The 17,971-nt window shown below is 46.4% G+C and overlaps 1 protein-coding gene across 1 annotated transcript in view; it reads left to right on the top strand.

The window, feature by feature from the left end:
* Nucleotides 1-216: 216 nt before the first annotated feature.
* DNAJC11 (DnaJ heat shock protein family (Hsp40) member C11) overlaps nucleotides 217-17,971 on the top strand; it is a 97,587-nt gene continuing 79,832 nt past the window's right edge. The window contains exon 1 of the mRNA XM_032628616.1: nucleotides 217-443. Coding sequence (XP_032484507.1) covers nucleotides 285-443 — 159 coding nt within the window. The 5' untranslated portion in view covers nucleotides 217-284. The remainder of the gene's footprint in view (nucleotides 444-17,971) is intronic.

The following is a 17,971-nucleotide window of genomic DNA, read 5'->3' as shown; positions in this document are numbered from 1 at the left end:
GGCTGACTCATGTTAATGGCAGTAACCAGAGTAAAACCTACAAACTCCTGCTCCTGAGATCCCTAGGGCAGCCCTGGGTCAGAACGGCCCGCTCGCTGCTGGAATTCTTGAGTCTGCGTGCCTAGCTTTTCCTGGGCTCCTTGCCCGGACATAGCCGTCTCCTTCCTCTCCCACCCCCATTCTTTGAGTGTTTTTGTTTTTTCTTACCACCAAAGGAGTCCTGTCTCAAACAAGAAATCTTAGCTTTAACTGCGCTTGTCAGCTGAGTGAGAGGCAAGAAATACATGAAAATAGCCATTCATTCATTCATTCATTCATTCTTTCATACTGAGAACCCTATACTCCAAGCTACTCCACCAGACTTTGAGGACATCGGCAATGAACTGCGATCCTTCCCAGGGACATCACAGTCGGGTTGGGGAAAGGGAGAAGAAGGCAGACAGGTAAACAAGTAATTATGCTGTGATGTGATGGGCATGATGGGGAGAGGAAGGAAATGATGGAAATGGTCCCGAAAACTCAGCCACCTCAGAGGGAAGTGTGTCCAAAGCTTAAACCACATTCGAAATTTATGCTCTGAGTGAAGATGCGATGTAAATGTCTTTGTTTTATTTGCTTGTTTTTGAAATTTATTTATTTTGAGCTGAGTTGGGTCTTCGTTGCTACGAGCCAGCTTTCTCTAGTTGCGGCTACTCTTAATTGCAGTGCGCGGGCTTCTCATTGCAGTGGCTTCTCTTGTTGTGGAGCAGAGGCTCTAGGCACGCGGGCTTCAGTAGTTGTGGCTCGCGGGCTCAGTAGTTGTGGCACGGGCTTAGTAGTTGTGGTGCACGGGCTTAGTTGCTCGGCGGCATGTGGGATCTTCCCGGACCAGGGATCGAACCCTTGTCCCCTGCATTGGCAGGCGGATTCTTAACCACCGGACCAGCAGGGAAGTCCGAGATGTAAATGTCCGATAATAAACAAGCATATGGCAGATTTGTTTCAGTTCCCCTCCCCACTGTTTTCCCTGGATCTGTAATCCTTCCACTCCCATGAAAAAGGAAAACAAACAAACCAGGTTTATCCTGAGAGGTTTGCACAGATTTGTTCTTACAGTGGGTTGAAGCCCACAGAAGTATAGCTTGTAGTTACTAAGAACTGTGATAACCAGAGCCATATTCATGGTAACTGATCAGAAACGTAGGAAATCTATGGCATAGGGATCCCTGATGGAGCAGAGTAATCGGAATAGATGATACTGACATAAATCTAGCTATGGAATTTCATGAGGAAAAGAATTATACCTGCGTCAGAACAAATAACTTCACCTTGATTCCAAGGGAACGGTCCTTTTCTCTGAAAAAGTCCAGGGATCTGAGACTCAAAAGCTGTGTGTTGATTGGTAGGGTGGGGTAGGCGAGCAGAGAACAAGGGAAAACTTGTGTATTTCTCTGGGGGGAGGGAGAAGATATAGCCACATTTTCCTGACTCATTCCATGGGCATTCAATAAATCTACTGCAGAGTCACAGACTGACACTTCATGTTAAAAGGCTACTTTAAGAAAGCATTAAGTCCGGGACTTCCCTGGCCGTCCAGTGGTTAAGGCTCCGCGCTTCCGTTGCAGGGGGCGTGAGTTCACTCCCTGGTCGGGGAACTAAGATCCCACGTGCCATGCGGCGTGGCCAAAAAATTAAATTTAATTTAATTTAATTTTTTTAAAAAAAGCATTAAGTCCTATGGGTGGGAAATCTTCTGGCCAGGTCTCTGAAGCAAAAAGGTTCAAGGACCTTGTTGTTTAACCATCCTATATATACTAGTTTGCATCTGCTAATCCCAAGCTCCCAACAAGGTCCTACTGTATAGCAAAGGGAATTATATTCAATATCTTGTGATAAACCAGAATGGAAAAGAATAGGAAAAAGTATATATGTATAAGTATAACTGAATCACTTTTCTGTACAGCAGAAATTAACACAACATTGTAAATCAACTATACTTCAATAATTTTTTTTAAAGCAAAAAAAAAAAAAGGTCAAAGGAAATTTGCTCTAAACTTTGGAGAAGGACCTTAGCTTAATGATCAGAGAGAAATAATTATAGACCATCCCCTCCCTGCCTCATTGGGACCTCGTTAACATACAAGATGTGCCATAACTTCTGAAAGAAAGAGCACTGGAGAAATCATAAAGACTGAAATTTAATTTTTATATTACAACAGAGAAAAGCAAGGCTAAGAAGAGGGCCCTAAGGTCAGCTGAAGGGAACAGAAATTGATTTCTTCATGAAGTCATCATGCCACAAACCCCTGGCCAGATGTGACCTGGCCAGTGTCCACATCTGTATCAGAGAATCCAAACTGCCCTCCTTTCGTACTTAGAAAATAGATTAATAACACTGCAAGCCATGATCGCATTAACGGTGTCACGGCCGCCTGTCTGATGAATTGCAATGGGCAGTAGTATATATGGAAGTTACATTCTCGGAGTCAATGAGTTTTGATAATTGAGTTTATCCCTGGCAATGAGTACAGTCCTAGGAAATCTAGATAAAAGCGTTACAGGCTTTGTTCGCTTAAGTGTTTCCTGAGCAAGGACCTCTAGCTTCCTATGACTTTTCTGGACATTTTGTTGTCATTACATCCTGGATAGGATTTTCAACAGAGCTCTCCAGCATCGTTTCCACCCCCAAAGAATGGGTTTTGAATAATATATGGAAAAACAAACAAACCACACAGGAAGAAGTCAGCCAGCTCTGTTCAGTGGATGCCAAGGAGATCCTGGCCTTTATCCCTTTGTCATCCCCCCTTACACGCAGAGTAGCCCCTGAGAGAGGGTCCTGGGGGCCACAGTTTGAAAACCACTGCACGATCCACGATAAACCTTCATGTCTCTTTCTTAGTTAATAGAATGTCACTGAAGCTTCGGGGAAGGGTTGGACTTGGGTTGGCCTTGGTTTGGTTCTGCATGGCTGGAGGAGGAGGTGACCACTGCCCAGGAAGAGAACGCGCTTAGGCAAGGGGCAGGGATAGGAGGGAATCCGGGATGGGAGGAGCCTGGGAGTCAACCAGATGGGGGGGACAGGAGGATAGGGACAGGACAGGAAGAAGACAGATTGGGAAATGGGATGGGACAAGGACACAGAGGGTCTCAAATATCAAGAACTTTGGTCTTTGTCTTGTGACTAGTTGATTGTATTGCTTTGCTTGGGCCGCCATAACAAAGACCACAGACTGGGTGACTTAAACCACAGAAATTTATTTTGCCACATTTCTGGAAGCTGGAAATCCAAGATCAAGATGTTGGCAGGTTGATTTCTTCTGAGGCGTCTCTCCTTGGCTTATAGATGGCCGTCTTCTCCCTATGTCTCCACGTGGTCTTCCCTCTGTGTGTGTGTGTGTGTGTGTGTGTGTGTGTGTGCGTGTGTGTGTCCTAATCTCCTCTTCTTAAGGACACCAATCATATTGGATTAGTGCCCACCCCAATGACCTCTTTTAGATTAATTACCCCTTTAAAGACCCCATCTTAAATACAGTCACATTCTTAGGTACAAGGGGTTAAGACTTCAACATATGAATTTGGAAGGGACACATTTCAGCCCATAACAATGAGATTTATATCTGTATTATGTATGTATAAAAATACATATTTGGGGGGCTTTTTAAAAAATCATCTGGCAATAGGGCACAATAAATTGGTTGGCTCCAGGTACAGTGCAGAAGTGGAGAGAGTGAGAAAACAGTGAAGCTTGAAGACACGGACCTCTGCAGAGCTGTAAGATAGCGCACATGCAATGAGTAAGGAATAAAAGGCAGTTGTAATTAAACGCGGCCTGGGATGGTGCAGTCCGATCCATAAGTACCACAGGAGTTCAGGGGAGGGCAGAAAGTGTGGCAGGGGGCTTATGGAGGGCTCACAACTCGAAGGGTGGGTGGGTTTCAGAGAGGAGAATTGAGGGAGGGTCTGCCTTAAAAAGGAGGTGAAGGCAGAACCACAAGTACGGCCTTTGCAGCTGGAACCAGCTTGTAGACGTCCATCTGTAAGGTCTGGACAAGACTGCATCGCTGGGGGCTTCTCGGCCAGATTTATTACGTTAGGAAGCTGCTGCTCAGAACATGATCTTTAAATATGAAGGACTTTGCCCTTGCATCTTAACTGATCCTGAAGAGATGCCCAGAGTTAATGCTGAAAGAGAACTTGCTTCCTTCAGTGATTTGGGTTTTTGCCTTTTTTTTCCTGTTGGAATATACTAGGCGACCTCTCAGGGCCTCCAAATCCCAGCTAGGCACGAACAGCAACCCCCAGCAGAGGATGGGGGAGAGGCACCTCCCAGCTGATCAAGTTACACAGAGCCTAACATCCCCCATCATGTGTGTGTTTTGGTGGGACTGATTTTTATAAAAGAATTTTTAGACAAGCTCAAATAATCTCAAAATTCAGACTCTAGAGAACAATGAGAAAATGTAGAGAAGCCAAATATAACAACACCGGCACACGTAGAAGAAAAGCAAAGAAAAATCAATTCACTTCCACAGATTACAACTGGTAGTTCCCAGAGGGACAGGTAGATTTTGGAAGAGAAAAAGAGATTATGTTTTATGGGAAGAGATACAATAACCATTCTCTTCCCATAAAGCAAGTGATGGAAGATTGTCTCTGCTGTATAGATACACACTGCACATTTTCGGGATAATACTAACAGGAAATCAATAGGATCTTTTATATGTGAAAAGACATTATCTCCCTGGAATCCCAGCCTGGTTAATCGGGCTACAGAAGATCTTCACAAAAGCTTGCCACCCACCATTAATCTTGGTCCTGGGTTAGTAAGTAGCCTTTAAATCCAGACCTTTGTTTATTTAATAATTCTCCCCATTTTTTTTCTTTTTTTTTTTTTAGAAATAATCATATCCAAAGACTTACCCTTCCTTAGAGCCAAAGAGCCTTTAGATCACATTCTATAAGTGTCTCCACAGTGGGCCAGATGCTCTCCAGAAAGCCCCCTCCTGCCCACGTCCATACCAGGTGAAGAGCCGTAACATTAGCCACTAGAAGTTTTATCAGGGTGTAATGTGGCAGCTATGCCCCAAGCACAGTGGGATTTGTGGGATCTCCTGGCTTTTGCCTCCAAGAGAACCAAAGTTAATATTAACAAAAAACACTTTGTGCTGGGGTAATTTTCCCAGGAAAGGCTTTGGTGGCTGGTGGGTTTGAACACGTATTATACATGCCCTTGGTCAGGCATCTCATACTACCCAAGAGACTGGACATCCTTGTCTCTCCTCCCTCAGGAGGATGTAACCCCCATCCTGGCAAAGACTCTCATTTTTCCAGAAACTAATTTGATTGTCACAGGGTATAGACCCCATTCGCATCGTTTGGATTTAGCATTGGGTCTGCCCTTGTAGTAGTTTCCTAGGGTTGCTCTAACAAAGTACCAAAAACTGGGTATTTTAAAACAACAGAAATTTGGGTGGAGGCTACAACTCCAAACTCAAGGTGTCAGCAGGGCCATGACCTCCCTGTGGGAGGATCCTTCCCGGCCTCTTCCACCTTGGGAGGCTGCGACAATCCCTGGCATTCCATTCCTTGACTTGTAGCTGCATCACATTTCCAAGGAAGGTCACCCTGTGAGATACTAGGGTTTAGGACTTTAACATATCTTTTTTAGAGCACACTATTCAAGCTGTAACAGCCTTCAAGGAACTTACCTCTTAATAAATGCGGACTAGATAACTCCTAACATGGTTAGGTTGAATCAGGGTTTCTCAACCTTGGCATAAATGACATTTTGTCGGAATAAGTCTTCACTGTGGGGAGGACGTTTAGCAAGCTCTCTGGCCTCTACTAACTAGGGATGCCAGAACACCCCTCCTCCCCCTTGTGTCTCTAGATATTCCCAAAAGTCCCCTGAGTGGGCAAAATTGCCCCTGGTTGAGAATTACTGGCTTAAATGAAATGAAAGCCAAACTCATAAAGGTGCTTCAAGTAGACTGGACACGTGTAAAGAGGTTGGGTTGGTTATACATCAATCAAAGAAGGTTTCCTTAAAGACATGGACCCTGAGTAACTCCCTTAACATCTGGATTCTTTCATTAAGTTAACAAATACTTATTGCGTGCCAACTACATGTTGGGTGCTGATCTGAGCACTGTGAGAAAAGCAGAGAACCACATTGATCTGAAACCTCTGCCTTAAACATCATGTATTTCAGGGAATTCCCTGGTGGTCCAGTGGTTAGGACTCCATGCTTGCTTCCACTGCAGGGGGCACGGGTTTGATTCCTGGTAGGAGAACTAAGATCTCACAAGCTGTCGGTCTATTTCAGTGGGGAAGACCGAAAATAAACAAGGTAAATAAAATATACACAGTTGACCCTTGGGCAACACAGGTTTGAACTGCATCCAACTACACGCAGATTTTTTCAATAGTAAATACTACAGTACTAGACGAGTCCCAGTCGGTTGAACCTGTGGATGCCCAAGTGGGGATACAGAGGGACGGTGTGTACCAGAGGGCCAACCATAACTTACATGTGGAATTTGCGAGGGGGGTTGGCACCCCCCAACCCCTACACTTTTCAAGGGTCAAATGTAGTATCGTAGATAGTGATTCATGTGAGTGCAAAAAAAAAACGAAAGGTGGCAAGGAAGATAGGAAGTGTTGGGAGGATGCTGAAATTTCCAGAATGGCCTGGGAAGGGCTCACTGAGACGTGGATGCGAGCCTTAGAAATGGGGGGCCAGCCATGCAGATCTGCGTGAGGATCATTGCAGGCAGAGGGAACAGCAGGGGCAAATGCCTTGAGGCAGGGACCTTCCTGAGGTGTCTGGACAACAGGAGGCCCGTGGACAACAGAGAGAGTGGTGGGAGATAACTTCAGGGAGGTAACGGCGGGGGACAGATGATGCAGTGTTTGCGGTTCATAGTAAACACATGCTGTCACTCCGAGTGATGTGAAAAGTCAGTGGAAGGCTTCCCTGGTGGCGCAGAGGTTGAGAGTTTGCCTGCCAATGCAGGGGACACAGGTTCAAGCCCTGGTCCAGGAAGATCCCACAGGCCACAGAGCAACCAAGCCTGTGTGCCACAACTACTGAGCCTGTGCTCTAGAGCCCGCCAGCCACAACTACTGAGCCCGTGCACCACAACTACTGAAGCCCACACACCTAGAGCCCATGCTCTGCAACAAGAGAAGCCACCACAATGAGAAGCCCGTGCACCACAACCAAGAGTAGCCCCCGCTCACTGCAACTAGAGAAAGCCCACTCGCAGCAACGAAGACCCAACACAGCCAAAAATAAATAAATAAATTTATTTTTTAAAAAAAAGTCAGTGGAGATGTGTGTGGAGGGATGATCCATGGACCAGCATGTTGGGTGATGTGAGATGTGGTGAGATTCCAAATGCATGTGTTTGAAGGTAGAGCCAAGAAGGCTTACCGATGTGCTGAACGTGGGTGGAGAAAGAATCTGTCTTTGGCTTCAACAAATGGAAAAATAGAGTCGGTATTAATTGAGGTGGGAAGTCTGCAGAAGGAGAAGGTTTGGAGGAAGTATCAGAGGATTAGGGTCTTTTAATGTGGTAAATATATATAACAAAATTTACCATTTTAACCATTTTAAAGTACACAGTTTGGTAGCCTTTCATTCATTCATTGTTGTACAACCATCACCACCATCCATTTCTGGAACTTTTATATCTTCCCCAACTGATACTTTCTACCCAATAACCCCCCTTCTCCCCAGCCCCTAGCAATCACCATTCTACTTTGTCTCTATGAATTTGACTAGTCTAGGAATCTCACATAAGAGGAATCATACAGTATTTGTCCTTTTGTCACCAGCTTACTTCACTTAGCATAATGTCTTCAAGGTTCAGCCACATTGTAGCATGTCAACATTTCCTTCTGTTTCAAGGTTGAGTAATATTCCACTGTGGGGCTCCCCTGGTGGCGCAGTGGTTGAGAGTCCGCCTGCCGATGCAGGGGACGCGGGTTCGTGCCCCGGTCCGGGAGGACCCCACATGCCGCAGAGCGGCTGGGCCCTTGAGCCATGGCCGCTGAGCCTGCGTGTCCGGAGCCTGTGCTCTGCAACGGGAGAGGCCACAACAGTGAGAGGCTCGCGTACCGCAAAAAAAACAAAAACAAAAAATTCCACTGTGGGTAAGTACCGCCTTTTGTTTATCCACTCATCCGTCGGTGGACACTTGGGCTGCTTCCACCTTTGGGTTATTGTGAATAACGCTGCTATGAACTTGGGCGTACAAGCATGTTTGAGCCCCTGTTTTCAGGTCTTTTGGGTACACATTTCGGAGTGGAATTACTGAATCACATGGTAAATTCTTTTTCAGTTTTCAAAGAACAGTCCTGCTATTTACCACAACAGCTGCACCATTTTACATTCCTCCAAGCAATGCACACGTGTTCCAATTTCTCCGCATCCTCAGTCTGGATTTCAGCAGAGTGGTTGGGCCCGCTAGACCAATTTGGGAATCAGGGCCTACAGATGGTTGTAAAGCTATGACCCTGGAACTTCCCTGGTGGCCCAGTAGGTAAGACTCTGCACTCCCAATGCAGGGGGCCAGGGTTCGATCCCTGGTCAGGGGACTAGATCCCACATGCAGCAACGAAGGGTCCACATGCCACAACTAAGAGCTCATGCGCCGCAGCCAAGACCTCTCGTGCCACAACTGAGATCCAACACAGCCACAATAAATAAATATTAAAATGTTTTTAAAAAGAGTAAAGAGGGAAAACTTAAAAAAACAAAACAAAAGTGTGACACCGGGTGAAATCATTTAGTCCGTGTCATGCAGTACAGGAGCCTCTAGCCACATCTGGTCATTTACCTTTCTACTAGTTCAAATTAAATAAAATTTTAATTTTACTTCCTTAGCCACACTAGCCACATTTCAAGTACTCAGTAGCCATGTGTGACTAGTGGCTATTGTATTGGACAGCACAGATACAGAACATTTCCATCATCGCAGAAAATTCCACTGGACAGCACTGGTGTAGCAATATGGAAGATATAAAAAAGAAGACAGGGCTTCCCTGGTGGCGCAGCGGTTGAGAGTCCGCCTGCCGATGCAGGGGACGCGGGTTCGTGCCCCGGTCCAGGAGGATCCCACATGCCGCGGAGCGGCTGGGCCCATGGGCCGTGGCCGCTGGGCGCGTCCGGAGCCCGTGCTCCGCAGTGGGAGAGGCCACAGCAGTGAGAGGCCCGCGTACCACAAAAAAAAATAAAGAAGACATCCAAGCCCGGAGTCCCAAGGGTACTTCAACACTGAGATCTATAGTGGAGCTAAACCAACGTCAGCCTAAAGCTGGTTCCCCTCTTTCCCAGGGACAGTCCAAGCTGTGCTCATGGTGCTGGTATAATTAGTAGTGGCTCCTTTCACTCTGAAAAGTGCTCCAGTGTGGGTGATAACATGGTCACCCCACCTACTCTGAAGTAAGAATTACCAGGTGGTGTCTCCTGTACAGGAAGGATGCAGAGCTGCAGTGACTCAGAATCCCCACCTGGGCTGCCCCACCAGGTGCTCATCTCATTACTGGGAGCTATTTAGAGGGTTGGTTAAGGTCTGCTTCTCCCTATGACTAAACCATCTTGGAGAAATCTGTGCACGTCAAAGGCTGTGCCTTGGACTTCCCTGGTGGCGCAGTGGTTAAGAATCCGCCTGCCAATGCAGGAGACACGGGTTCAAGCCCCGGTCTGGGAAGATCTCACATGCCGCAGAGCAACTAAGTCCGTGCGCCACAACTACTGAGCCCACGCGCCGCAACTACTGAAGTTCGCACACCTAGAGCCTGTGCTCTTCAACAAGAAAAGCCACCACAGTGAGAAGCCCACGCACCACAACAAAGAGTAGACCCCCGCTCGCCGCAACCAGAGAAAGCCCGCGAGCAGCAACGAAGACCCAGTGCAGCCAAAAGTAAATAAATGAAATAAATTTATAAAAAAAAAAAAAAAGTCTGTGCCTTTGGTGCTGCAAGAAGCGGGTGTGAACTCTGGGCCCCTGTCCTCAGGGTTACGAGGGCAAGCACAGAGCCTTGGGTCCACTTTCCTCTTCTGCTCACTGGCTCTGATGCACTGACACTGGGTGAGTTCAGACTGGTAAAGGCTTTGCCTCTGATATCTCCTGCTAGAATTGTCATCTCGCCCACAGCCTACCCTGGGGGGATCATCTGCTTATTTACAGCAAATCTCACCTCACATGTTGACATTTACACGCACACGCCAACACTAAAAGAAAACCTGAAGAATGAGGGCAATGAAGATCTGAGGTGTTTCCATGCCACTCCATGCTTCCTTAGCTACGTGGGCTGGAATATGGTAGAAAAGCAGGAAGTTAGGGGTATGCATTCCAAAACCCCCAAGACATCTTCAGAATGAATGAAACTCCATGGTAGGCCAAAACAACAGCCTGGGCTTCCCTGGTGGTGCAGTGGTTGGGAGTCCGCCTGCCGATGCAGGGGACGCGGGTTCGTGCCCTGGTCCAGGGGGCTCCCGCATGCCTCGGAGCGGCTGGGTCCATGGGCCATGGCTGCTGGGCCTGCGCGGCTCCGCGGCGGGAGAGGCCACAGTGGTGAGGGGCCTGCATACCGCAAAAAAAAAAAAAAAAACAATAGCCCTTGTTTAATTCTGAAGTTTACATGTACATTGGCACCATTCTATCTCAACCTTTCATTTCCATGGAAACCATTTATGATGCTACAAAAAGAGGATTCTGACCGGAGTGAGAAAGGAGCAGTAGCAATGAAACTAGCTTTCAGATAAGCTTCTGGTAAAGGGAAGGACAGGAAAAAACCAAGGAGCTGTACCTAAAGCTATTGTTAGGGAGAATGATGGTCTCAAGACACCCAGGATGAGAACTTGTAGCCCAAGCAGAGCCCGCAGACCCCAGAATTGATTCTGATGATCTAGGGTGGTTTGGTGGTTCTTCCAAAACTGCTTTATATTTTTTGTTTCCTTTTCTTAAGAAAAAAATATGTTCTTCATTCAATGGCAAGGAGCTCTCTGCTATAACTCCAGCATGTAAAGTCATAGGATGGGAGAACAGAAGTCACCCATGGTATTAGTTTCCTGTGACTGCCGTACAAAGTGTCACAAACAGCGTGGCTTAAAAAGCAGACATTTATTCTCTCACAGTTCTGGAAGCCAGAAGTCTGAAATCTGAGCGTCAGCAGAACCACACTCCCTCTGAAGGTCTAGGGGAGGATCCTCCCTGGGCTCTGCCAACTTCTGGTTGTCTCCTGGCATCCATTGGCTTATGGCAGCATCACTCCAACCCTCCAACCTCTGCCTCTGTGTTCACATGGACGCCTTCCCTCTGTGTCTGTGTCTCAAATCTCAAATCTCCCTCTGCCTTCTTCTCATTGGACTTAGGCCCCAACCAAAATCCAGGATAATATCACCTTGAGATCCTTAATTATATACGCAAAGACCCTTTTCCCAGATAAGGTCACATGCACAGGTTCCAGAGATTAGGACTTGAGCACACCTTTTGGGGGACCACTATTCTACCCACTACACCACATCCCAGGAAACTTTGCCCGGGGTGCTGCAAAAATGCATTCTGTGCACCAGCTGGGTGACGCTGTGAGTCTTGAGGCTTTGGCCAGTTTCAGAGGAATGGCAAGACCAGTTCCTATCATTCTGAGATGGGGGCACGGCAGGGAATCTGAAGTGTTGCCATGGTGATTCCAAACCTTGAAAACTTTTGTCCTTTTGTATTGTTTGCAAGGAAACTAATTGCTCTAAACATCACATGGCACTCATGAATCGAATAAGTGGGCTGTTTCTGGAGGAAAATCGTTGCTCAGAGTGGGAAATTTCGTCTCCATCGAACAAACAGAATCTGTGACATTCTTTGGATTTTTTTCCCAAATGACCATTGTCCTAGACTTAGCAACAACCTTAAACTCAAACGTAATCAGACACATTTGGTAGAAGGGGAAAGAAGTGCTTCCAATACTCACCTCCCTCCACCACTCCGATTCAGAAGAGATTTTGAAAATGCTGGTCCCTACAGAAATGCTGGTGGTAACACAGACAGGAAAGGAAAAGCCTCTGTATAAATAGCTTATCATGATGGATATGGCTCTGCCAGGCACAGAACTCGTTATAAGGAGCTGGCAGAAGGGCCAGGCAGCAGGTGAAAGCCTAGTTCTCCAGGATACTTAACAAACTTGGAGAAACCCTGGCTTTCGTTCACCTTCCTGGGATTTTCATGCAGATAAGCATGTAAAAGGGAAGATTTTAGTAAATGCATCAGAGTTTCAGCCTAAACAGAATTTTAGCTAAAGGTTCTGTGGGTGATTTCCTGCTCCATGAATAAAGACAGCTGTGACTGCTCTCTTTCGATACATCCATCACCTTGTGGATTCAGCACCCTGCCTTGGTAGCGTGCTGGGGCCTGAACACATGGCCCTACATGGCAGTCATGGCACGGAGCCCCCGAGAACCTACCCAAAAGGAAGATGAAGAGGAAACTCCCTCCTTCTTAATAGTATTTCACAGCAGAAACAGTTTTGGCTCCTATCACCTTACAGACTGAGATCAGCTTTAAAATGAAACGTCAGGAATAGGAAAACAAAGCTAAGGTGGTCTTCAAACTTCAGGTTCTCTTTATGGAAGGAGGTTGTGCATTTTTAAAAGAATAGGACAATTAAATATATTATCTACAAAAATATAAAAAAGACCCCACCTCTGGACAAGGAAGTGATGCAGGTACCATTTTCCTGAAACCTTTTCGCCGCTCTGTTCCAAACCTTCAAGAACAATTTGCTTTGCCCACTTCTGTCGATTGGGACCACAGGTCTGCCCTCTGCTGGCTAAGGGACATTTGAGCATTATTACAACCGGGAAGGGGATGGATGTTGGGTCCCTTCACCAGCTGCCTTGCCACGGATGCAGAAATGTACTTAATGTCCTAATTCATAGAGACTTTATCTCGGAGTCAGAGCTATTGAGTGGGCAATAGAATATTCCCCGCCTCTGTGGTTGACTGATAACATCTTTACACACCACATATCTGAAACATCATTATATAAATTAATCTGAAAGAGAAACAAACAAACAAACATAAAGGCAGTCATAAAAGGAGTCAGACCTTCGTTGGAACCCTGGTTTCGCTATTTACTTGCTCCATGAATTGGGAAAAAGCACCTCACTTCTCTAGACCCAGTTTCCTTATCTGTAAAGTGAGGCTACTAATACTTACATCAGAGAGTTTTCCGAAAGATTCAATGAGATAATGAATTGGTTGCCATAGCGTCTGGAACACAGTCACTATTCCATAAATGGTAATGTAAATATTTTTCTTTTCTCTGCAGTAGAAGCCAATGTCAGAGAAGAAAAGTGGGCATTGAGATCCTTGTGGTTTGTGAATAACATCGTCACCTCTGGCCTAATAGTTCTCGACCTGGGTGGTCGTGTTCCCCAGGGGATTTTCGGCAATGCCTGGAGATGTTTTTGGTTGTCCCAACTGGGGAATAGGTACCACTGGCATCTGGTGGGTGGAGGCCAGGAGGCTGCTAAGCCTCCCACAGTGCACAGGACAGACCCACAGCAAACACTTAGCCAGAAGCAAATGTTATTAGCACTGAGGTTGGAAGCTGCTCCAGCCTTTCTAGAAGTGTCCTTAGCTTTAACACGGAAGAACTAAGGCCTCAGCCAGCCACTGTCTACAACTGAAGCTCAAGTTGAAAACTCATTCAGAGATGTCAGCTACAAGCCCTCACTATGTGTCAGGTGTGCTCAAGCAGAGGTGACGCTGCTGAGTTCTGGAACTTTCAATACCTCATGGATGGGTAGTATTTCTGCTTACCGCTCAGCTTCCTGGATGACACTGAGATCAGGAGCAAGGCCTCTGGATTCAAAAGCCACCCAAAGTCAAGAAGTCAAGACTCCCAATATATACATATTTTTTTTACTTTAAAAAATTGTGATAAATTGGGCTTCCCTGGTGGCGCAGTGGTTGAGAATCTGCCTGCTAATGCAGGGGACACGGGTTCGAGCCCTGGGTTAGGAGTATCCCACATGCCGCGGAGCAACTGGGCCCGTGTGCCACAACTACTGAGCCTGCGCGTCTGGAGCCTGTGCTCCGCAACAAGAGAGGCCGTGATAGTGAGAGGCCCGTGCACCGCGATGAAGAGTGGCCCCTGCTTGCCACAACTAGAGAAAGCCCACGCACAGAAACGAAGACCCAACACAGCAAAACTAAATTAATTAATTAATAAACTCTTACCCCAACATAAAAAAAAATTGTGATAAATATACATAACATACAATTTACCACCTTAACCACGTTTAAGTGTATTGTTCTGTAGTGTTAAGTATATTCACATTGTGTGCGACCCATCTTGAGAACCCTTTCCATCTAGTGACCCTGAAACTCTCTCTTCAATAAACAACAACTCCTCATTCCCCTCCTCCAAGGACTTCCAGTACTTTTGTAAGACGAAATACTCATTTTTTTAAACTGACCTTTGGCAGCCATCTAGGTACCATAAGAGCATCCAGTCTAAGCAGACGCAATTCCCAAGAACGGAGAGGCAACGAGGAAAGAACCTCCCTCCTTGATGATGTAGTGGAGTGGCTGGCCCATCTACTTCCTGAACTGCCTGGCTTTGGGCTGCCTGTTATGTAGGATAATAAACTTCTTACCACTGTGAGGGGGGGGAATGTAAAAACAAATTAAAACAAAACAAAAAACTGACAAAAAACCCCAGAGGTTTTTCTTTGAAGTTGGCACTTCATTTAAAAGGAGCCATTTCTGGGCTTCCCTGGGGCGCAGTGGTTGAGAGTCCGCCTGCCGATGCAGGGAACACAGGTTCGTGCCCCAGTCCGGGAAGATCCCACATGCCACGGAGCGGCTGGGCCCGTGAGCCGTGGCCACTGAGCCTGCGTGTCCGGAGCCTATGCTCCACAACGGGAGAGGCCACAACAGTGAGAGGCCCGCGTACAGCAAAAAAAAAAAAAAAGGAGCCATTTCTTCATCCTGACCTGACTGTGGTCAAGGCCGGTGCCCACTTAACCACCCTCGGTGACAAAGCCGCTCTGGCCTGTCTCTTCTTAGGATTCCCACTGGATGGGAAGGGAGATGGACAGCGACCAGATTGCAGAGCCATGCACTTCCTGAGATCAGGGGTGCTGGGGAAAGGGCTGGTCTACTCCAACTGAGAGGGACTGAGGGCTTTCCTTGGCCTTGTTCTGCTCCCGGGGGGCCTTGGCACTCCCACGTGAACTCTGTTCCTCTGCCTCTCAGTGGATGAAAACATCGCTCTGCTTCTCCATCTACTTTTGTTTCCAGCTCCTCCATTCCTCCTAGTTTTTTTTTTTTTTGGGGGGGGTGGGGCGTGGTTCACGGGCCTCTCACTGTTGTGGCCTCTCCCGTTGCCGAGCACAGGCTCTGGACGTGCAGGCTCAGCGGCCATGGCTCACGGGCCCAGCCGCTCCGCGGCATGTGGGATCTTCCTGGGCCGGGGTACGAACCGTGTCCCCTGCATCGGCAGGCGGACTCTCAACCACTGTGCCACCAGGGAAGCCCCCACTCCTCCTAGTTTTAGCAAACCTTAAATACATGCATGTGCCTGAAGCACTTCTTTTTTTTTTGCGGTACGCGGGCCTTTCACTGTTGTGGCCTCTCCGTTGCGGAGCACAGGCTCCGGAAGCGCAGGCTCAGCAGCCATGGCTTACGGGCCCAGCCGCTCCGCAGCATGTGGGATCTTCCATCGACCAGGGCACGAACCCATGTCCCCTGAATCGTCCAGGCGGACTCTCAACCACTGCGCCAGCAGGGAAGCCCCTGAAGCACTTCTTATATGCCAAGCACAGAATACTGTTGGAGATGCAGACACAAAATACACTTGCCTCGAGGAGCTTAGAGTCTATAGAGGAAATAAATGTGTAAATGATGGAAATTTGTCAGTGGAATATAAATGGTACACATGGGGAAGTACCATAACATTTTTTCGTACAAGGGGACTTAGATGAAAACTGACAGAACACATATAGATGTCTGTCTTTGCTCCCTCCAGAAATCCCAGTAAAATGATAATAAAGGAATTTAACAGGTACAAATGCATATGGACAAAATAAATGGAGAGGGGCTTCCCTGGTGGCGCAGTGGTTGAGAGTCCGCCTGCCGATGCTAGGGTACACGGGTTTGTGCCCCGGTCCGGGAGGATCCCACATGCCACAGAGCGGCTGGGCCTGTGAGCCATGGCCGCTGAGCCTGCGCGTGTGGAGCCTGTGCTCCACAATGGGAGAGGCCACAACAGTGAGAGGCCAGCATACAGCAAAAAAAAAAAAAATGAATGGTGAGAGAAGGGTGACATCAGACAAAAGATGTCAACAAAATTTTGGAAAATGGAACCTGGAGGGACCCTTGGAAATGACTTCGGCTACAGCTGTCTCCACTCTGCTAAATGCCCATGGGGTATGGGAAGACAACTGGAAAGTGGGCTGGTTTGTGCTGGAAAGGATCCAGAAGCGGTTCAGGAATTGGAGACTGGACGGGGCTGTTGATAGTGTATATAAAGAATAGTTAATAACTCCAGATCCCCCTCCCCAATCTACCCAGCCAGGCAACGATAGCACTCCCACCCCTATTGGAGGTTTATTATCTGGTAAGAAAAGGCTTTGGAGTCTAGATACTGGAGCACAAGTAGACACCAGATTTTATACTAAAAAATGGAAATTTTGTGAATGTCTAGGTATTGAAATGCTATTCCTGGCCCCTTCCTCTGCAGGGCTTTTACCTACCCCAGGCAGGAGAAAGGAGGACTCCTCTCTGGGTAAACCAATCCACCTAAGAGAGAAAACCTACAGATCTGACATCTGGGGGACCTGACCTGACAACTCTCCAATAGGCCCACCAGAAGACTAGCCTTGAACATGTAAATGGAGCTCCCATCAATAGACAAGCAAGGATTATCAGAGCTATGAGGGAAACACCCCCTCCCCACCCCACCCCCCCAAAGAAAACAGGAAAAAAATAACTGGGAGGAGATAGAAGCAGTGAGGGAATGGAATAAAACTAGGTACATCCTCAGAGATATGAGGAGACAACTATTGTATCCATGAAACTATTGTAAAGAAAAAAATCAGAGAACAAGAAAGAACTCTAGAAAATCAAAAAATGTTATTACAGACATTTTAAAAAATCAATGAAAGGAATGGTATTATTGAGATCTCCAATAAAGACTAAAAAGGGAAAGAATGGAGATTAAAAAAAGAAAAATACATTAGGAAATCAGTCCAAGAGGTCCAACATCACAATAAACTGAGTTCCAGTAAGAACAAGCCAAGAAAATCAATGGAATTAAGTTATCAAATAATCAAATAAAAATGTCCAGAAGTAATGGATAGAAGTTTCCTGGTTAAAAGAGCCCACTGAGTGTGTGGCACAATAATATTTTAAAGACCCAGACAAGGTATATCATCATGGAATTTCAGAACACCAGGAATAAAAACAATATATCCAAAGGAAAAAAAAGAGAGTTACAAAGCCTCAGTAATTAAAAAGAATCCATCCTGTTGCCAGCAATACTGGGAACTGAAGATGGTAAAACAATGCCTTCAAAATTCTGAGGAAACATTTTTACAACATAGATTTTTATACCCAGCCATGCTATCTGCCTATCAAACTAGCCATCAAATATAAAGGTAGGATAAGGGCATCCAAGTTCTCAAAAATAAACTGTGGGAGCAAGATTTGCTGCATCAAAACAATGGAATAAAACAAAAATAGGAAAGAGGGCGTTGGGAAACAGGGGTACCAACACTGAAGAGAGGAAAAGGGTCTTCCTGCAGTGATAGTATAGGGAAGATATAGGATGGTAGCTTCGGAGCAGACGGTATGATTCCACATATAAAATTCTAGAAAATGCAAACTAATCTATAATGATAGATAGTGGATTTGTGTTTGCCTGGAGATAGGAGTAAAGAGAGGGATAGATTATAAAAGGGTATGAGGAAGCTTTGGAGGTG

The sequence above is a fragment of the Phocoena sinus genome, chromosome 1, assembly GCF_008692025.1.
Source record: "Phocoena sinus isolate mPhoSin1 chromosome 1, mPhoSin1.pri, whole genome shotgun sequence".
NCBI classification, from domain to species: Eukaryota; Metazoa; Chordata; class Mammalia; order Artiodactyla; family Phocoenidae; genus Phocoena; species Phocoena sinus.
The sequence above is the reverse complement of the archived record's forward strand: the minus strand, read 5'-3'. Positions and strand labels throughout refer to the sequence as shown.